Genomic DNA, 22,878 nt, shown 5'->3' with positions numbered 1-22,878 from the left:
GGGACTCCAGCATGGAATATGATAAAATTTCGTCATCACATTTTTTAAGAACGCAAATGGCGGAGAGCGAATGTTTAAACCCCCGTAAAATTGCCGCCGCGCTCTCGGCTCGATTCCCAAACGGCGCTGATAACCCGGGCCGTTAAAAAAGTTCCGGCAGCGATTCCAAGTTCCCGTTCGGGCCGTTTTAATACCTGTTTATGATACGTCTAACGCCTCAGTCTCAATTACGCTCCCTGTGTTTACCGAACAAACATTAAGCCACGGCTATCAAAGTTCCGCGAAGACGCGGGGGTGGGGAGGGCGGAATTGCGGGGGCGGAGAGGGGCGAAGGAACCATATTAGGCGAGGCAGGTAGTCTCCCGAAAGAGTAAATCGAGTGTGATGAGAATCAACTAAGAAAGTTGGCTGACAAATACAGGAACTCCGGGAACATTGCAACATTATTAATAGGTTAAGTTGCCCCCCCCCCCCCGCTTCTCCGGCGCAGCGCAGCAATTTATGAATAAATTATTCGTGTGAATTTCGGTCCGGCGTCGCGTTTGTGGTGGGACGGGTGGATTGTGTGGGTGTGAGTGAATTAAAGGCCGCGATGAGTTAAGATAAGAACTTGAGTTCCGCTGCCTTTGGGGGCGCCTCAGTCGCGCCCGAAGACTTTTTATGTGCCGACTGCGAGAAAAATGCCTCGACCCTGTAGCCTATAGTCTAAAAAGGCCAAAAATTAGTCATTGACAACCTGAAAGTTTAGAGAGGAAGGAGGGAGGGAGAGAGGGAGAGGGGAATGTGGAGTGGGGTTGGCAGAAGAGCTCGACACAATGAAAGAGAAAACGCCTTCAATTGAGAACGATACTACGCAACACACGGCGGCTAGAATAGTTGTATCATTCTGTTTTTTACGATATTCCAATGGTTGAAGTCCAAATGAAGGGCTTGGAGGACAATGCGCATAAGTGCAGTTTTTGAAATAATTGAGGTACTCATGGTTTCAAGTAAAACTAGTGTTAAAGTATCTGTTTTATAATCTGTTCGCAAATTCCAATTTCCAAGCATCAAAAAGTCAGTATGAACATTTTTCCGCCATAAGGATCCATGTAATTTCGAATCTTAAAGCACTAATTTCTTGAAATAGCAAAAACTGCACTTAAGTGCCTTGTCCTTCAAGCCCTTCAAATCCACAGAGCAGGAGGAGAGGAAAGAGTGGGTCTTTAAGTCGCCCACACGGAGAGTTTTTCAAAGACATGCATGTGCGATAGCTCAGGATTCAAAACACATCGTTCCTCCTCTAACGGAAGAGCATATCTCGATTGCCACGTGAGCCCTGGATAGGATGGAGTTATATGAGCAATAGGGCTCACGCGGAAACTGAGATACGCCCTTGACGTCAGAAGAGCGACGATATGTCAAATGAACCGATTATTTTCCAAATCACTTAAGCGCCAAAATTGCAAATGCGAGAAAAACAAGAAAACCCGTTTTATTCGCTTTGTTGACGATCTTCGAATTCAAAAAAATGTATGTTCTTTTAGAAGACTATATTTTGGAATCAGACATGATTGATTATACCAGAGAAAACAAAGAAAAAACAACCCCTCTACCACCAAAATAGAGATGGGCGCTTACGTGATTCAGAAAATAATCGGTTTCAAAGGAGGAATGCACGAGGAAAGCAGAGGAAAAGGGGCAGGGGAAAAAACGACTTAGTTACAAATTCAATCCCCCGAGTTAACCTACGTTCTTGAGGGTAAAAAACACTTTTCTCGCACGTTATCCCCGTAAGATTCCATGCATTATCGGGAAGACGGGGTATAATAACCAAAAAGCAATGGTCCGTGGGAAGATAGTATTGATTATTTTCAAAATATTTGCGTTAGTGGCTTGACCATAACAGTGAATGTTGCTGTGCTCACCCATTTGCATTGATTTTTTGATCTCGTCCCCTGCTTTAATCCAGTAATTTCCGTAGGAGTGGGGCAACATAAGCCCCATCGTGAACGGGGTATTTTTCAGGGGTGCGTAAAAGTAGTGCCGGGTTTCAGCTCCGACGCGTCTCTATAATTAAATTATTAATTAAAATTAAATTAATTATTCATTATCAATTAAATCAAATGAAACAAAAATGGACACTAAGGCAGGACTCATCGAATACTTCCATTTGGACCATATTTTGGAATTAGGAACTGCAATTTCCGGCTCAGTTTAGAAACGACGTATGTACTATTCGTTTCCCCACGCACATGAATGTTTTTGCGGATGAGCAAGAGACTGTAGTTCCTAATTGCAAAATGTAAAACCCCAGTGGAGTCCATTTATCCCAAAATTGACCACAAGACAGAGCTCCAAATAAAGCACCACAATATACTGCCGTTGAGGAAAAACACCGTATGAACATCCAGATGTTTGTCAAATTTTTCCCTAAGAAACATACATTTTTCCAAAAATTTAGCACATTTTTCCTTAAAATTTTCAATTACAGTAGATGCTAAGAATTGCTATTTCATGCTAGAAATGAAATTCTCTGAAAAATGGGAAAATAAGCACAAGTTTTCCTTCAACTTCATGATTTGAGTTGCTACTTTAGATTCTGTTCGATGAGTAGCTGATTGATTATGCGTGCTTTTGTCTATCCGAAATAACTAACGCGCAAGCAATATTTAAAAGTCATACATTGCAGCATCAGATTCCAAATCTCAGAAATCATGCTTTTCCAAAGGTCTGTGGCTGTACATGTCAAACGAGTGATACTCTTACCATGTCATCATAATGGAATTTCATCTTCAGGTCCAGCATTTTTCCCTCATTGTGGCTGATCATCTCCTCTCGAAGCTGAAACAAATCATTGAAAATTATATGTTGGAAAAATGAAAGCTATGATGGTGAGCTACTTCGAATGAAGTTGTCACCCTGTCACACTCATCCACTCAGTTGATATGCTGAAATCACCGTTAAACGTAATTTTTTGAAAAGTTTGCCCTTGTATAATTACTTTAACTACAAACGTTTCAAAATCCGGCAACAATACGACAAGACTAAATCACTTGCTTTTAAGATTTGCGATTCGGTTCTCAAAGTTGGATGTATTCTCGAAGTTCCATTTCTCGAAGTTTTTGGATGTTCTTCACAAAAAATGAAAGAGAATTAATCTCTCTAAGCTGTGGCATATGGTAATGCCCCCCCCCCCCCTTCGCCCACCTTAAGGTCTATTTCTCCTGATTCCGTAACGTATTGGACTTCAACATGACTAGAGCCGTGCGGAAGCTTGCTGGTCTGCTTGTAATACGTGAAAAAAACTTGGTTACTTACCCTCAGAATTTCTAGACTAGGTTCCCTAGGCTCATCATTGTCATCATCCAGAAACTCAACTTCTGTCAAGTCTATACTATTATAATTGTCTTTAAGGGTGCCTCTTTCCTGTTACAGAATAAGTAAATGCACAAATAAGTAAATATATTAAATTAAAATCAGAATATTGAAATTGACCTACTTCTAAAATATGATTCTACTTTTTCTCGTATCACTCTTCGCTGACATTTCATGGAATGGACCACGGGACAGGCAGGGTAAAAATTGGACGTATTTTAGTCAAACGGAACTATGTGCATTAAGACATGAGCACTAAGTCCTATGAGAATGTATGCTTAACAGGGTTCACGGCATAATGAATATAGTTCCGTTTGATAGAAATATGTACGTCCAATTATACTTCTGAGAGACATGTTTCCTCATGAAATCAGAATTTCTTAGAGTGAGAATATGTTGGAGTCCAAATTTTTTCTTGAGCGAGGAGAAGAGCTAGGTACTTGTCTTCGAAGACAACTTCAAAATCACATGGAGTTGAATCGGCGCTTTGGGTACCTATTTTTGAGCTCCTCGCCTCAAAAAATATACAAGGGCAAAGACATACTTTTTTTTGATATTGTGAGTATATATTTATTCGAATTCGCAGAAAATCGCCTAGCAGAAGGCTCACGCCGAGTTTAACATTCATCATTTGGCGTATTCTATATTTAACAAGGACATCGTCAATCATCATTCAGAGCAAAATAGCGTTGATTTCCAAAAACTTTTGCTTGACTGATCATATAGGTATGATTCAGAATACAGAATGTCTGAGTTACATTCTCTCATAGATTGCAACTTATCGTCACCTTTCAGCCAGAGCATCACAAGCATCATGCGACGTTGCAAAATTTCCGCCGCCACTTTATTATTTCACAGAGAAATCGTTGGTTGAATCTGTTTGAAAATTTCACTGAATTTAATCGGCAGCACAAAGAATATTCAGTGAAATTTTCGGACAGCTACGTAATGGCAATCTTAATCTCTTGACAACAACAACAATCTCTTTTTATAAAAATAAAATTGCGGCCGAAATTTTGAAACGTCGCATGGCGCTTGTGATATTTTGGCCTGAAGATGACATTATGTTCTCGGAAGCGCCTGTGAATCTGACAACATGCAACTTCCACACACCGGTGGTCACACACGGAGTCTAAGCCCAAAGTTTAGACCATTAGGGAGACATTTTTACGAGACCTGCTCGGCGGCCGTTGAGAGAATATCCCGGGATTTATGGCCGCGTTTGCGGCCCTTTTAAGAGTTAAATGAAGAAGAGTTTCGCAGATAAAGGCCGCGCCGAGCCGCGGGGAGGAGGGGCTGATAACCTCCCTGGAGGGGAGGGGCAGATAAGGGAGGGGGCACTGCAACTTACCACCGGCCGAAGATCGGGATGGAGCAGGAGGTAGCCATTATTCGTGATAACGAAGGCATAGCCGTTGGCGCCAATCTGCGAAGCAAATCCAAACACAACGAATTCAAACTACAATTAAATGATTAATGAGTGGGTAAATACTCGTAGTTGGACCGAGTTCAGTGGAAAGGACCCAGTTGCATCGTTGTATATTAGAAACGGCATAACTCCCGTGGTTTTTCACACCCAAATGGGTGCTTTTAGATTTGTGTTTATGCACTCAGTCCCTTTCTGTCGGACTCATTGCAGCTGATATCGTGTTTTGCACCTTATATAATTGGATGGAACAGCCACCTAGACACTAGGTTTCTCCTACGAATTGGGTCACTTTATACAGTTATGTTTTTTATTCAATGCTCTGAAAGTACCCGGTGAGTATATTATGTGACAATTTATTGCGTATGTTTGGAGCCAAAATCCCAAACAAGCTAGTTTTTAAAAAGTACAAAAATTCGAAGGAATTTCAAACGCGCCAAAGTGGTGGGAAAGTTGGATTGCATTTTACAAAAAGAAACCAAGAGCATTTCAATATCGCTAAGATTGTGCAACTCTTTTTACTTTGCAAATATAAACTGATTATCTAAACAAGTTATATATTTACTCCCAATCACCTATAATTTCAAGACGAGAATTACCTTGGTCAATTTTTTTTTTTTTGCACGCTTCCAGTAATTTTATTGCAAAGAATGTAACTTGCACAATCCTAGCAACATTGGAATGCTCTTAGTTTTTTTTGTTTTTTTTTTTTGCAAAATGCCATCCAAATTGTCTAGTGATCAAGTGTGCATCCTAAATTACAAATTGCAAGGAGAGTATTGCCATGCCAGCTTCGCTCCCTGATTGGCTCATCAGTTTTGAGCCTTTCATGAAGCTTTTAGAATCTTATGAAAGAAGACTCTAATCCGAGGGATTTTGTACTTTTGAGGGAGGAATGACTCTTACCCTATGTGTAGTACCTTCACTCACCTTATAAGGAAGGGTCAGCCGAAGAAAATCATCAGTGGGCACCGCAGCACCAGCCACGCCGAGCAAGCTGGCTGATTTTGTCTGTACGAATGAAAAAAACGTAACAAAAACTTTAAGTAAAATGACAGAGGAGGTTATTGCATTCATTTTCAATTATTTCCTTGTGGAAAAAATAATTAAATAAATAATAAAAAAATAAAATGTATGCAAGCACAGAGTTATAAAGACGTATCCGTGGAATTTTATTTCGAAATATTTTCTGTCGTTCCGAGAAAAGACTCCATATAAACATTCGAATGCTGCTAAATTTCCTCTAATAAAATATGCATTTTGAAAGAAAGTCACACAAAACTTCCCTTCAGATCTTTTAGATTGAATTGCGAACCAAATTGTGTAAACGATCAGATGAAAATGTTTACAACTTTCCCATTAAATTTGACTTTTATCAAAGGAAATTTAGAAACATCAGAAGGTTCAGACAGCGATTTCCTTAGCACGGCAGGATGCAGGTCGTGGTAATATATCGACGGTGAAAGTGCAAAAGTGCGTAACTCAATATTTGACCATTTTGAGTTCCTGGAAAATCGTGTTTTCCGAGATACTCACTTCTGCACTTCCACCATTGATAAACGGAAAGATCCCTTCATTTTTAGGATTTAGTGCTCATTGGTGTGTTACTTACGTTGTTCTGTTTGTTGATTTTCCTATCGTAGGCCGGCACAGAGACGGATGTCATCATTCTGTACTCCTGATACGACATGGTTTCCGACTCTTCCTCTCTCTGAAAAAAATTCATAATATGACAAGATTCACAGTAAAATTTAGGTGCCCCTTAAACGCGTAATACTTCTGTACCGTAAAAATCAAATTTTCGAACAGATGTCGTGCAAAGAGAGTAGAACGATCGGAGTAGAAAACAATATACAGACTAAAGCACTCATTTACAAATTAGTGTTCTCTTCAAAAATTTACAAGGGAGAATCATATTCACAATGGAATTTCTGGAAATCAATTCTGACAGGACATATATATTTATTAATAAGGCTTGATTGGGACAACACCAATTTATTTGCATGTGAATGAGAATCAAGGTGTTGTGTTTAATTTTTATTAATCACTGAGGTACCTTTCGGCTTACGACATCTTCGGAGTACAAATTCTTTGGAACATAAATATATCACAGTTTGTTTTATATAAGTTGTCACAAGTTTAACAATATATTACATCGTGGACATCTCACGAAAAGTCTAAATTACGAGAAAGTCAAATAAGTTCAGAGCGTTATACCTATGAAAATCGTCATTTTGACGATTTCCTCGTGTACGACTACAATTTTTTCAAACCGTTTTATTTTGCCATCCTATCTTAATAAACAGGCGAAAACTCTTAATAACGATTTGATAGGTATCTGAAGGGAAAGATCGAACATCTTTTGCGTAATGTAAGGTTAGCGAAGGTTGCTCAGGTTTTATCATACATCCATCTTTAGCTTGACCTGATTGCTGGAACCTGCAAAGTAGGTGTCAGTCTTGGTGATAACTTCGGAAATGCGTTTTACTGACTGCACCAATTATGCATTTCATAGTGCACTAGAGACATTTCTAGAATTCTCGAAATGATTTTCGTTAGGTTTTACCGTTAAATGGATTGCATTTTGGAAAAAAGAACCAAGAGCATTCTAATGTTGCTAGAATTGTGCAACTTACATTTTTTGCAATAAAACTACTGGAATCGAGCAAAAAATTAAATTGACCAGAGTAATTTTCGTCTTGATGTCATAGTTTATTGGGAGTTAAGATATAATTTGTTTAGATGATATATTTATATTCGCAAGGTGAAATAAGTTGCACAATATTAGAAACATTAGAATGCTCCTAGTTCCTTTTTGCAAAATGCAATCCAAATAGTCTAGGTACCTATTAACTTGCAACTTATTTTCACCGAAATTTTAATCACGAAATAAAGGAGCAGATATAAATGAGCGAGTACTAGACGCCAAGACACCAAAAATTCATCTCCTGGTCAATAAATTCAGCTGGCAACCGTAAGTCACAGATCGCCACAAATCTCACCGACCTCATATAGCTTTCACATCCAGCTGTACCTGCGAGTACCGGAATTTGGAGACAGAATTGCATCACGAAAAGGGAGGGACAGAATTCCTCCGTCCCCACTTGCATTCTTCCGAAGTAAAAATGGTGACCTCTCCCACTCCCGATAGGTTGACCATCGGATCGTAACTCAAGCTACGTGATTTATAACGCTCAGCGTATATCTTATTTCCACGCCCGGTCAAGAATTATACAGGGTGATCCATTGTTAAACGGCCATATTGCACGAGCATTATCTATGAGCCAAAATTAAATTTTTTACTGAATTTTTTAAATGTATTCCAAAAGTGCTTTTAACGGGAGCTTTAGTCCACCAAAGTTCCGGGAAATAAGTTTTCCCTGAATTTTGGGAACAATAACTCGCATTGACGCCTACAAACCTAACAGGGATACTTCACGCATTGCGCAATGCGTGAAGTATCCGTGTTAGGTTTGTAGGCGCCAGTGCGCGTGTCTCGCACTGGCAGCACGCTGTTTCGCTCCGTTTGGCTCTAATATTTATACTCGCTGAGTTAATACATCGTATCTCATAATAGTTGGTTTGCGTCCGTAATTTGATAAGCTGAATTTATTAGTCTCATTAAAAAAACAAGAATCTCGGGTAAAACTGGGGTTCCCGGGGAGAAGGGGGAAGGGATATTAGATGTGAGAAGGCTTGGTTTTTTGGCGTATAATAACGTTTTACTGAGAATTCAACTTTCTACTATAAAAATAAAATTTTTCGTCTTCGAAATTTTTCCATAAGAAATTTTTAAGGGGGCTACAGCACAGACCCTAAAAGTTCTGCATGGGGAAAAAAATTGTCTTTCCTGTATTTTGGCAATGGTTATGCACCGAATCTTATGAGAATTGGCATGCGCCCATAATTTAATACGATAAATTCATTAATGAAAGAGAAAAATTGAATTATCAGTTAAAAGTGCGAAGTCCCGGGTTTGCAAAATACCTTTTATTATACGCCAAAAAGCCGAGCCTATTCACATCTAAGACTCCCCCTTCTCCCCCGATAACCCCGATTTTAACTGAGATTCCCATCTTTCTGATGACTGTAATGAATTTAGCGTATCAAAGGGTGCATACAAATTCTCACGAGACTAGGTGCATCACCGTCGCCAAAATACAGAAAAATAATTATTTCACAGAGCTTATAGGGGTAGTAGCCTTCAAAATCACTTTTGGAAAAAAATTCATGCGCGAAATAAATTTTATACCCATAGAAAACGCTCATGCAGTCTAGCGGTTTGACCTTGGATCACCCTGTATCGTATTTCCACGCCCGGTCACCAATTATTGCGGAATGAAGAGTCATAAAACAAAACTCGTCAGGGCTGGACGAGTCCCCCCTATTTTCTGCGTGGAAAGGTTGGAAAAAGACGTCTCCCTGCCCCCTCGCATTTCCTTTTGTCCCCGCGCAACAAAGAGCGCGGTGGGAGGGTTCGAAAATGACGCCGCCGAGAATCTCTCTCACGGGCGAAAGATAATGCTTCAACTGCCGCAGTAAAAACCACAAAATGTTTGATTTATTTCGCTACTTAATTTCATTTGAGTGTGACTGTTGCGCGGAGTTGCCAGAGTGGAGGACGGCACCGTGTTCCGCGTTGGATTTCGCACGGTTTTCGGCGGAAATTCGGCAACTGCGATGCGGTTTGGCTGTATTTGAGACTATTGTTGCAGCGTGGAAGTAACCGCTGAGTTGGGCGTAAGTAGTCGGAGTCGGAGCTGTGTAGTTTTTTCAACTTTTTTGAGCCCTTTTCTCTGCAGTCGAGCTGAGGAATTATCCTCAGGTCTGCGAAAGTTCGCGCGAATGCGGCGAAAGCTCGACTTTTCTTAGTGTTTCGTTTCGGACACCGCCCGTTGGAGCGTGCGATCATTCGCTAGAAAAGAGTAGCAGCGTGATTATATTGAAATAGACAGACAAATTGGTAGAAAAAGAAGACTAATAAAGGGATATGAAGGAATCCTATTGGTGGAAGTGGATGTTTGTAATGGACAAAGGAAGTAAGTAAAAGACTAACTAGCGGCAACCAACGAGAGACCCTATAGTTAGTCCATCATTTTCTCCCTTAGTCTACAGGAACCACTCATTTCAACCAATGAGATCGCTCCATACTCTCCATGTTCTCTTTGTCTATAGCTTTGTCTATCAATTTCAACAATCAGCCCGCAGAAATTGGGCCACGAGGGCAACATTTTTAGGAGAGAGGTTTTCACCTCGTTGGGTAGATCGGATTTCAAGATTCACGCAAAAAACTTCTACTGGTATATTGAAAATTTAATTATGAGCAGTTTTGTTTATTTTTGCCAATATCAGGGGTTATATCTCATTATAATCTACAAATTTTGTGTCTTAATTGGGCAAGACAGATCAAAATTTTAAAGAGTTATTTCTTGAAATTGCGTTTTTGGAACTGAACACTCAGAACCGCTAAAACGCCGATTCGGTTTGAAATTTTTGGGTGATTTCTCTCCCAAAAATGTTCAAACAATTCTTATCAATATTAATCATTTAAAGAACCAAGACGTTGCACTAATTACTGATTACTTTAGTAATTATTACAACGCCTTGGCTCTTTAAATAATTAATATTAAATAATGGCGTTGTCCGCGAGCGTAAATCCACATATATTTCGCAATGTTTTGGTATCAGTGGATGAATATAATTTTTGTGGGCCAGATTTTCTCTTCTTGTTTGTTCTCGACGCACGTCAAATTTCCAGTTTTTTGTGGACCGGTGTTCATCCTAGAATCCCTGTTTTTTTTAAAATCATTTCAATTGAATTCTTCCGATCTACGTGGATTTGAAAATACAGATGTTAAAAACAGACAAGTAAATGAGTCATTTTTTTAAAAACAAAATTGAAGATTCCCCAGATAAACTTACCTTAATATTTTTCGAAATTCACATCATTACGTAAAACATTTTTCAATTCAATGATTGGATCAGATTTGTCCAACTTACGTCGTAATACCTGAATGTGGTATCAAACAAATAATGGTCGCTGGCACAGTTTTCATACAGAAGTATCGGAACCTTCCCTTTCTATAAATGTCAGTTTGGATGCAATTCTAATCTACGTACTTTTTACATCATGCTCATTACATGCATTTAAAAAAAACTCGCCTCGTAATGACAACATATTTTTAACGGATCAATGGGTCAGGCGTAGTGAATATTTTTACTGAAATACGGAGGAAGAGGAAGGATAGCTCATTTCTACTCTTCAGCGAGTGACAGGAATAATACTTACACAATATATTGTGAGAGAGCTCCGAAGTAAAATGCTCCTTTCAACCAAACAAATAAAAACCAATAGAAATCAATGGAAGCCAATTTGTAGAGATCAAATGAGTTTTCCAAAAAATGGGAAGGAAAGGCCTTTTTCAATGGGCCGGATAAGTTCTTTTTAATGTGCATGATGCAGCCCCTTTGATACCTTTGTAAAAGAGCATGCAAACTCAGGACTTATATAAAGATGCAATATTCACAAAGGATTCGAACGCTTGGATTGGGTTTCATTCAGTGTACTCATTTGCAAGGGGCCCTCTTCACCCTAGCCTGGCCCTATCCCTCGAGGCTCGCTACTTACTTAGTGGCGCAAAAGATCTAAATCATAGAATTAAAATTTAAAATCAAAAGATTCGTTTCGAGATTAATTGTCGATATCCGAAAAATCTAATTTGAGCCCGATGGATCACAATCATGACAAAAAATGAAACAGAAGTCAGACAACTTTCTGAATACTTTCAAAAGGAGTCCTTTCTTATTTGCATTTAAATGATCGATATTTCTTTCTGTTTAAACTTGATATCTAAATAAATCAGACGTAACTCCTATGAAAAATAAGCTCGGTGAGCTTTCACGATGCACGTGGAACCCGAGAATAAGAAACCTGAAAAATTCAGAAACTGCTCAAAGATTCAATGGCCATGGGAGACTGCTCGGTCTATCGGCTAGAGAAAGGTTTATCATTAAGATTCCATTGTAAGGACCATTCTTGGATACGATGGTGAAGGATCCATTCAAAAGGTCTATTAGGGAAACATGAAGTCAGCAAAGACCAGCAGGCCAATTATTGAAAGTTCAAATTAGCACGACAAGACATCAAAATGCACTATATTGCTATGCCTCGTCTCATCGACTTAAATTCAATATTCAGACCATCAGACGGCCTGTGGGGTACTACGCAGGCTGGACTCTCAGATGTCAGAATGTCAGTTGTATACATCTTTAAAAAATAGTTCGGTGTACTTTTACGAAGCACTTGAAACCCACGAAAGAAACATGCAAATTCAGGAACTGCACAAGGATGCAAATGCTCATGAAAAACTGCTCGATCAACCGGCTGGAAAAAGGGTTGTACCATTGATGTAAAGATAATTCTTGGATGCAGTGACAGGGTTTATTTAGGGAGCCTTTACGAGAAACCTGAGACGTTTGCAAGGACCTGGACCTGATAAATGTATTCGGTGTACTTTTACGAAGCATTTGAAACCCACGAAATAAACATGCAAATTCAGGAACTGCACAAAGATGCAAATGCTCATGAAAAACTGTTCGGTCAACCGGCTAGAAAAAGGGTTGTACCATTCTTGGATACGGTGACAGGGTTCATTCAGGAAGCCTTAACGGGAAATATGAGACGTTTGCAATGACCTGGACCTGATAAATGTGTTCGGTGTACTTTTTACGAAGCACTTGAAACCCACGGAAGAAACATGCAAATTCAGGGACTGCACAAGGATACAAATGCTCATGAAAAACTGTTCGGTCAACCGGTTAGAAAAAGGTTTGTACCATTGTTATAATGATAACTCTTGGATACGGCGACAGGGTTTATTCAGGAAGCCTTTGCGGGAAACATGAGACGTTGGCAAGGACCTGGACAGCCTATGGGACACTACTCAGGCTGGACTGGGGTAGCATTCGCATTCGGATGACCAACCGGGAACCGGGGTAGCAATAATATTTGTACCTGCCAGAGCTTGTGAATATACTTCATATCCTCTTTATACATACTGAATCGCTCGTCGTCGATCTTAGATCGAAGATGCCGATCTAGGCGATCTTTTTGTTCCTCGAATGCCATCGCCATGCTGATCGACATGGCCACGGTCGGATCCTGCATTTCAAACAAATCATTAGTCACACCGAAAACCCATGTGCCCGAATACCCGAAGTGCAATTTATATATTTTGTTAAAGTCCTATCCCTAAACTTTAAATTATTTAATCTAATAAACCTGTTTCCATGCATATATACATATTATAATAAACACTAATATAAGTAGATAAATTATAATGAATATGTTCATAATGTTAAACGATTCACAGATCGTGACAGAACATGAACAGAAGAATAAGCACTAATTCTACATGAAAAAATCAAAGTATTCATATTTGGATTCATTATCTGGATTTTTTTCACGAAAATAAATAGTTGAATAAATTCAGGTTGTCCCAGGGATGAATGGTCAAACTACAAGAGTCCTGTGGGTCAAATTACGACTTTTCATATGAGGCTTTTTCTAAATTGGCCCTTTGTCAGAGCTACGGCCCCCAACATTTTTGGAAAAAAATCGTTTAATCTTAATTTTGATCGTTATTACGAATTAAGACTCATTGAGAATGACAGTTTTTAGGAGTTTTAAGCGCAGAATTCATCCTTGATCTCGAAAATATCAAAATCTTTGGAAAATGAGAGGATTTTAGGCAGTCTTGGATCTCTCAAAGCAAAACCTTCGATCTCCTGATTTTCACCTTGAATGTTAGATTTCCGTATTTTCGATGCCATGGTGGATTTAGCACTTGAAATTGTGACCCGCGGACACTCGATTTTTTTACAGGTTTCGGTCAAAAACCGTTGTCAAGATTCAGAAAAACTATGATTTTCCCAAAATTTGGAGGGGCCATAGCTCCGACCGCATCCCTGTTTGGGAAATGTACATGTTAGAAAAAAGTCTTATTTTAACCCAGAGAACACATTCATGCAGTCTGATCGTTTGACGTATGTGGGCACCTTACATACGGAACAATTTAAACGGGCAGGAATCATCGTTACTGAGACATTTTAACAAAAATAACTCTTATATATTTGCCCTGACTGCAGTTTGCGACATGCCCATTTTCCAAAGCGTATTGTGCATTTTAACATATTTATGCCAAAAGGAACTATGTCTCACGCAACACATAGTTCCTTTTGGCCTAATACGTCCATTTGGCAAAGAACCACCAGGCAAGGTACGAAGTTGAGTATTTTGGTACATGTTTCGTAACCAACATTTCATGTAAAGCACGATTCTTCCAACGAGAATCCATGAGATTAACTCCTAACCAATATATTTATTGTTTCTTGACGCTTGAATTCAAACCTCCCGCTCATGAAAACACAATGGCCTACGTGAGTCAAATCGCACATTGAACGTTACCATGACAGTCTTTAAAAATGAAAGTATGACAACCTCAATTTTGACGCTTTTGCTGAGCTATAGCAAGTTGTTTATAGTTTGAACAACATAGGATGGGAAATGAACAGTGCTGGATTGAGAAGCTTGCCGAAACCGTTGTAATTTGCGATTGGACTCACGTAGAGTATTGAGTATCTTACATGAGCAGGCAATTCAAATTCGTCATAGCCAATGTAAATTAAAACCTTACAATCTTAGTTAGGAGTTAGTTTCAGTAATTTACGATGCAAAAAGCGTGTTCTACGTGAATTTTTGGTTAAGAAACATGTATCAGGACGCTTAAATTAGTAGCTTGTCTAGTGGTCCATTAAACACGAAGTAGTCACTAAGGGACTCGTTTCGTTTTGGCGCGAACCTCTCAGGGGTCCGGGTCCATTCCTGCCGTCCCTGGCAGTTGAGTTCGGTAATGAATATCCCGGCCGAGGGAGGGGCGAGGAAAAGCACTGCACTTCTTCTAATATTCATCTTATCTACGCCGGAGTAAGTTTTACGTCGAGCTGTTTGTATAATTCAATGAAACAAGTTCTTAGGGCCGGGGCTCCGTTTGAAGTCGCGATTTTATCTGTCGCCGAAGCGAAAACTTGCCGCTCATACGCCGGAGCCCTTTGAGCCGGCGAAAAGTGGCCCCGTCCCGGAGGACCCCCCCCCCCCCCCGAGAAACTCTCCCCCCCCCCCTCGCGTTTTCACCGGAGTTTATTTTCCGGCTCTCCAGAAACGTCTCCCAAGTTAACCGGGTTCGGTTTCCGCTCATGCGGGACTTGCGGGGGGAGGGGGGCGGAGGATGATTTTTCGCTGCGATTCTCTTGATCCGCGCTGCCGTGGTAAAGAAAAACGCCTTGAGAGCCTTCAAACTTTGCCAAATTTCCTTCGACAAATCACAACTTTTCCGGAAAATTTGTGGGTATTTTTCATACGATTTTCGCGAAGAATTTCTCATGATGTGATCTTGAGTGCCTTAAAATTTCTATGAAAAATATTCATATCTCTCCTCGAATATAAGTATTTTCTGAGAGTAAATTTGGCAACATTCGAATTTTCATACGTCGTTTCTCCTCAGCACGACGGCATGAGTCCCGCATTCAAGGATCTCGGTGGAACTTTTGAAAAGTCACATTAGAAAAATTATGTTCTTCGAATCGATGAGCTTTCCGCGGCTTTTCGTAAAACTTTGTGAATGGATAGCGTGATTCTAGTCTGTATGCAAGACCCTCTCTGGAAGCCTTTCTGGAATTGAATAGAGGAAAGTAATGGGGCATAGTTGCGGGAAGTCATGTTAAAAATACATACGTGCAATAGCTTACGACTCTTAACATGTCCATGGTGGATCCGCTGAAACGCGAATCTCGGTTTGAAGCTTTGAAGACTTCCTGGAATATTTCATCTTTTACATTGAACACTATTGAATCATTTACCGGGAATTCGGTGGATTTTCGTGCCCTAAGGAAGAATATTCGGTCATAATTTCGAGCCTTGATGTTGACTCGTCCTCCTTTTAAAAAATTGAGTAGGAGCAGATATATGTGTCTTATTTCCCAAAAGTTTTACAGCCTCGTGAAAATTCAGGAAATATTTCACCGACATTTCCAATCTTTCATGCGTTTATTTTGTTTCTTGCGACCCTGTAACATACTCAGCTCTCTCTTCCTCGGCACCAAAGCCGCACAGGATGGTCACGCGGCGGAATTATTGTTAATGAGACAGTTGGAGTGTTATGTATGTTGCCTATTCCCTGATTGAAGGGGCTCCTATTATTGAAATCTGTTGCAGTAAAATTGATATTATTTGTATTTTTCACTTGTTTTTGTCATTTAGCACTTAAAATGCATATCTTTCTTGCAAAGGGGACTCGTTTTAGCGAATACTTAAAATCGGTATCTTTTGACCAACTTATGTCAAAATATCTAAATCTTATGGTAAATAATTGAAATTTACTTGAATATTAGTGCACAACTGGGCCGCGTTTAACAGAAAGGAACCAAGCACATCAGTTATTGCCAAAATCTGAGCAATTTAATTTTTTATGAGGGAACGTTGGTGCGGATTTTTTTGAAATTTTTAAAAAATTTGCTTCGTACCATACAGAAACTTCACTGAAGTTCGCAAAAAAAAAAAAAAAAAAAAAATCCGCACAACAGTTTTCATGTAAAAAATTAAATTGCTCAGTTAAATTTGATAATAGCTGATGTGGCCTAGTTCCTTTCTGCCGAACGCGGTCCAATTATTTCAATATTTCCGTTGCACTCTGCTTCTTGAGAGAACCAATGCATTACGAGGCAAAAAGTAACTCGACTAAATAAAATACACACCGACGAGGAGACCTAAATACCCTCCCTTCGTGAGAGGATAAAGAGCGTGAATCAATGCAAAGTGACAACAAAACGTTCCGAAACAAACGACGCGTTGAGCATTTTGACATGTCACTGCGGATCTCGGCGTGAACACGCGATGAGGGAAAATTGCAGACAAGAGATTACGGATGAAATTGTCATTCGACAGACAGTGACATCACGACTGTTGATAAAACACCTCGAACCCGCCCGTATAAATGTGTGTTGACTGTTTCAATGGTTTCATTTTCTAATTTGTCATGTCTGCATTGATTCTGCTCGAGTCAATAAGTGCTTGGCATTTTTTTTTCCGACTTCAAAAGTAGAACTGTCCATCTGATGTATATACGGTCATATTTTGCCACCTTCCGGCCAAATTATCAAAGGCGCCATTTTACGCTTAAACATTTTCGTCGCCATTTTATTTTTTTACGGAGAAATTTTTGGGTGAATCTATTAAAAAAATTTACTGAATTTTATCGGCAACACAAAAAAAAATGCAGTTACATTTTCGGATAGCTTCGGTGAAATATTTTTCTGTAAAAAAGTAAAATGGCGGCGGAGACTTGTGAACGTCGCATGACGATTGTGATACTATGGCCGAAGGGTGACGATTCATGAAATATTGAAACCGCTAAAATAGAAGAATCTACACTGTTTTCGCCTGGGGCCCGATTCTTGTCTGATCTCATTTGATCATCATGATCATCCCGCGCCTCATTTTAAGTAAGAAACATGATTTATTCCAAGTGTTTGAAAGATTGTTCCAATTGAACTGCATAGACGTTGTTCACATACCCTCGTATACGAACACATAAGTGGCTGAAATGAGCAATTCCATGAATTTTCTTTTAAATACTAATAATTTAAGGGTTGCGCAATGCGCAGCAAGCCTACACTTTTTTTGCAAAATATCTCGTAAAGAAGAAGGAAAAATTGTAATTTTTACGTATTTCAAGGTTCTACCTTGAAAAAGGTTAAAAGAGTCGATGTGAAAAATTGTGAATTGAGAGGTAAACAGAAGCGGAGAGTGAGCTTAATTTTTCCCGTATTTTTCATGCAAAAATACAACATGGTTTTTCCTCACTAGTCAGCAAAAAACGACTGTTTTCGGTGCGTTTCAGAACAATAAATATGCCGCATAAGTTCTTTGATGCCGATATGTGTTTTTATGGATGAAGCAGATAGATGTTTTTATGGATGAAACAGAAACTGTGGGTCCGTATTTCGGCTTTAAAAATTTTAGCTAAAATTACAGATACAAAATTTATTGGCTCATAATTTGAGACAAAAAAGTTTCAAAAATCATAGTAAAATAGAGGCCGCTTTGTAACACAGATTTTCGTACCAAGAATACTTACGGTTATATCGACAAAAGCGTGAGTCCAAGTGACAGGATGTTCGACTCCTTGCAGAACCAAAGGACGCGCAATAACAGGAATGTACTTCTGGACCTGATCTTGAACTTCGTCCATTGTGTGAATGTGTACGTAATAGCCTGTGAAAAATCAAAAATACAATTTCCTTAAAGCATACAACCCATACGAGAAGTGGCACGTGCAGATTTGTTTTCTTTTTACTTGAGCTTAGGAGATAAACAGAGGCATAGAGGGATCATGCAGCACTTGACACCCCATTTTTATAGGAGCAAAATATCTTGCCAATGACTAGTATTCAGTATTGATGTAGACGGATACTCGAGGCGCCTTCGTTCATGTGGGTATGCAACACGGACATCCCTCGAGCACGAATAGTTGCATTGAGGCGTTATTATCCGTGCGTTGCGAGAAAGAAGGTAGAGGTTTTTTCCTGGTCTTTTTTTCTGTTTGAAAATTAGCTAAAACGTATCATTTTAATCAAGTACACAATATTCATCCGCCATTTTTCTTTTTTTTAATTTTTTGGACATTTTTATAACTTTTGAAGGATCAGAAATTCACTTCGGCATTAATTGAATATATTTTAAAAAATCAGCTTTCTATCCATGAGGCTTCAAAATGCACAGGAAAAAAAGTCGCTTGTATCTAGAGTCCAGACTTTTGATAACATTGACGAGAAAAAATTCTCTTGATTCAATCCAATTTTTCCTTGAATCGAAGAACCGAGCCTCTTGATTTAGGTGGATTTTCTTTTGATGCAATCAAAAATTTTGATTGCATCAAGAGTATTATTTCTTGTCAATGTTTTTCAGAGTCTGGACTCTAGATCCAAGCGAATTTTTTTCCCGTGTGTTTTACAAGCAAAAAAATTGATGTATTTACTCTTTATTGAGTCCCCGAATACAAAACAATTCGTAACAGTGTACCTCTGTTGAGACAAGCCATCCATTGGATTTCTCGCACATTGGTGACCTCGCGCCCGAGGAGGAAAGTAAAAACTCTAACTGGGATATGAGTTCTGTTTTCAAACCAATTGTATTTTTCGAAAACCTCCGTCAGGTTTCCAGGCACACTGTCCGTCACTAACATCACGGCTTGGTTGCAGATACGATCCGGACATGATTTCGTCTCCCGATACTGGAGAGAGGGCAGAAAAATATAATCAGTCACAAAATAAAAATGCTATAATCTTGCTTAATGAACCTTAAAAATATTTTAACTTACCTATTTATAAAGCTTTAGAATAGTGCGTTACTCAAAAATTTAAAGTTGAATATTTACGTGTATTGACAGACGCAATTAAATGTGCATTTAATTTCTCAAAAAAAGAAAAAAAGACAGAGAATACCATAATTCCCGTCCTTTAGATGATTTGTATTCTCTAACAGTACGTTGTTACTTTAAAATCCTAGTAACTATAATTTAATTATAATTCATGTACATAGATACACGACATTATATTGTAAATTCTTGTATGTATTTCGGATATTTTGAAACAAAATAATTTTTTTAAGTACAAATAAAAATGACATAAAAACAATTAATAAACGTAATGTGAATAGACCAAATGACATGACGGTAGGCAAGAAAAATTATAATTTTTTCCAGTGGACTACTTCATAGTAGACCAAAAAACCTGAATCCTTTGAAAAATATGTCTCGGTAAGAAATCTGCAACGATGGAAATAAACAGAGAACATGAATCTTAAATTCAAGTTTTGGGTCTCACATTACAGTTTCTTGACTCATGCATGCATGGATGTAAAAAAAAAACGAGGAGTGAAATTCCAAAATTAAATTATTAATGGCATCAGTGCAGTAAGATGCTAAAAATAAGTAATCAATATACCTGCTGAAGGAGTTCGAAAGCCCTTTGGAATGCAACGGGAAAATCTGCCTTCCCTTCTGGTTGCAAGTTATTGATTGCTTCCTTAAACACTGCGATATTTTCCGGGGTGGCCTAGAAGAAATGGCGTTCAAAATTGATAAAAGGTTAGAGGACTCAAATGATGAAATTCACCTTGTTATGCTCATTTCTATGAAATTATGTATGATTTTTGAAGAGAGAAGCTTAAAAATGCACATGGTTTTTTATGCAAAGTTTAGACCTTCTCGATGTTCTACTTGTGAGTTTTAATCCGAATTCCTTGGAAAACTAATCGGACCCGCACAATTTCCATTATTGTCGAAGTTCGCCCTACCCTTCCACTTTCCGATTTCCGTAACTTTTTTGGCTATCAACGAGTGATATTCCTTCGATGAGCCCGCTCTAATCAGATTTTGGAGGTATGACCGAGGTTTTTATACATTGCCCAAAAAGTTGTAACTTTTTCCATTTAAACAATGTAAATTTTCGTTTTTCGTAACAGTTCAATTCAAAGATCCACCTGGCTCATTTGGCACGAATTTTTACGGCTCGTCTATCCTCTACATGTCTTATCATGACGGGGATTTTTAATGATTTATAGGAATTATTGATGATACTCTACAAGTTCAGCGTCTAAGATCAACTACAAGATTGAAAAGATCAACTGCATTGCAAGCTTATCTTTGTGATTCATTTTTGCATTACTTTCCATTTTTAATTAGTATCTTAAGCGAACCACGAAAACACACCATCAACCCCCCCCCTTCCACACCATCAATACTTTTCTTTGTGTTGTACACTGAATTTGTAGCTCTCGTTTTTCTTATTAAAGTGGATTTCAAGGTTGATTAAATCCTGCGTAAAATTCTGCCAATAAGGAAAATTTATAGTGCGGTATGTTTTACTTTGCATTTAAACTTTGTTTATGTTTTAGTTTATGTTGAAATGTTTTCCGAGAATCCCCCATGAAAAGGACATAAAACACGCATCTCTATTAGTATTAATATTATTTAAAGAGCTAAAATGTTTTTCAACATGTATTAAATGATTGTTTTCAATTCCCCTTCAGTTGCGTCTGCAGCAATTGTTGTTACAAATATGTTGTGCGAGCTGATTTCAGCTGATTACATACTCGACTCCCTGAAGGCGTTTTATGTGCTAAAGTGGCGCAGTCTGTCGGAGAACCAACGAAGTAGGGATTAAGAGATTCATTCCATCTGACTTCTGTTATTCTCCGACAGGGCGCTCTACTTTCGCACATAAAACGCCTTCAGAGAGTCAAGTATGTAATGGGCTGAGATCAGCACGCACAACATATTTGTAGCAACAATTGCTACAGACACAGCAGAAGGCGAATTGTTCAGTTAAAAAAAAAAAAAAAAATTATGATAGGTATAGTCTGCATGTAACGAAAGGTTACATATTTGATCAACATGAATCGAACGAAAAATAAAACCGCGAACCGATCAACACCGATTGAAAGAACAAATAAATAAAAAAGCTGATCAAAATCAGTAGAAAACTTGCATTTATGATAAAAATTTCAAATCGCGATTGCTCGAAATTTGGATCAGCCAAGATTTTGATTTTTCACGATTTTAAGTCCACACGTACCATAGACTCACCCCCTGCAAACCGTTTTTGTGTACATTTTTGTCGCATTTTTTTTTTCTTGCTTCAAGACCACTGTGACCCCCAATTTTAAAAAAATCAAGAAACGCTGAGAAAACAGCTTGAACAAAATTCGGGATTTCGTTCGGGAAGGGCGGGATTTTAAACTTTTCGCACGTCTTTTTCAAAGTCCTCCCCCCGGCTCGAATTTGTTACGTAACGATGGGCTTGACCCCCCATCCCCCTTGTAATGCACCGTAACGCTGGCTGAAACCCCTTCCCCCTAATTGCGTTACATAACACTTGAACGGCTCCCAGATAGGCTGCCGGGCTAAGGAAGAACGCCGTATGAACATCCGAGAGTTGCCAAATTTCCTTCAATAATTTTTTTATTTTTGAGGAAAGTTATGAATATTTTTCCTTGAAATTTTTAGAAACTTTAGGTGAAATTGCAAGCAACATAAGCTGAAAATTCAAAAGAAAATATTCATAAGTTTACCAGGAAATTCGTGTTTAATGAGTGGAAATTTGGCAACGCTTGTAGGTTCATACGGCGTTTTTCCTTCGCACGGCAGTAGGGAGCTGTAGTGTGCAACAGGTCCATTGCATCTGTGTGGGGACTTGTATGTATGTATGAGCCGCTTTTACGGCGCGCTAGGGCGCTCTGCGACGCCTATTCTCCACAGGAATCTGTAGAGATCCTCCGGAAGGTGGCATCTCTCCATCTCTTCATGGATGCCCTCTACCCACCGTTTGGCTGGACGCCCTCTCCGTCGCCTACCTGGGGGGACCCACTCCAACACCTTCTTCGGCAACCTGGTATCAGCCATTCTCTGCACATGCCCATACCATACCAATTGCTTGGTCATGATATCGTGCACAATCGTCCCCTCAACGCCCTGTGTGGGAACTTACTTGGACTAAAGTGTTGTTGAAGCAGGGGACGATCTCCTCGGCGGTGACGTTGAAGCGGAAGATGTTGACGAAATCGTTGTTGTCGAGGGTTTTGAGGAGGGAGTTGACGGTGAGCTGGGCGATGGTGTTCCGCATCCCGGTCATCGAGCCGGAATTGTCGATGAGGATCACCATGTCCTTGGAGCACGTGGCCGCCTGGATGTACCACGGCAGCGTCCGGCAGTCGAACGAATCCACCACTTCCGGCGTGAACCATCTAATCCCTGAGAAAATCAATAATCACTATCAAATGAAATACATTTTTTATCCCGAAAAATTAACACAGTAAGCAATATGAGAGAGTACGAAGTTAAGCATTCTGATACACGTTTTTTAAACTCAATTTGACGTAAACCAGGATTTGTGAAACTGAAATTGCATCCTAACTAAGATATTTACTGCATCTTGACGCGAGTATTCAAACCACCCGCTGATAAAAACACAATGGTCTA

General features: G+C 39.2%; 1 protein-coding gene across 1 annotated transcript in view; it reads right to left on the bottom strand.

The window, feature by feature from the left end:
* Window positions 1–22,878, bottom strand: part of Ca-Ma2d (Ca[2+] channel Muscle-specific alpha2/delta subunit) — a 47,698-nt gene that overhangs the window by 17,308 nt on the left and 7,512 nt on the right. Inside the window, 11 exon segments of the mRNA XM_019056629.2 lie at window positions 1,908–2,049; window positions 2,749–2,823; window positions 3,301–3,408; window positions 4,709–4,783; window positions 5,714–5,794; window positions 6,396–6,494; window positions 12,798–12,944; window positions 17,977–18,113; window positions 18,921–19,131; window positions 19,844–19,954; window positions 22,388–22,650. Of these exon segments, the coding sequence (XP_018912174.2) occupies window positions 1,908–2,049; window positions 2,749–2,823; window positions 3,301–3,408; window positions 4,709–4,783; window positions 5,714–5,794; window positions 6,396–6,494; window positions 12,798–12,944; window positions 17,977–18,113; window positions 18,921–19,131; window positions 19,844–19,954; window positions 22,388–22,650 (1,449 nt within the window).

The sequence above is a fragment of the Bemisia tabaci genome, chromosome 8, assembly GCF_918797505.1.
Source record: "Bemisia tabaci chromosome 8, PGI_BMITA_v3".
Classification (NCBI taxonomy): Eukaryota; Metazoa; Arthropoda; class Insecta; order Hemiptera; family Aleyrodidae; genus Bemisia; species Bemisia tabaci.
The sequence above is the reverse complement of the archived record's forward strand: the minus strand, read 5'-3'. Positions and strand labels throughout refer to the sequence as shown.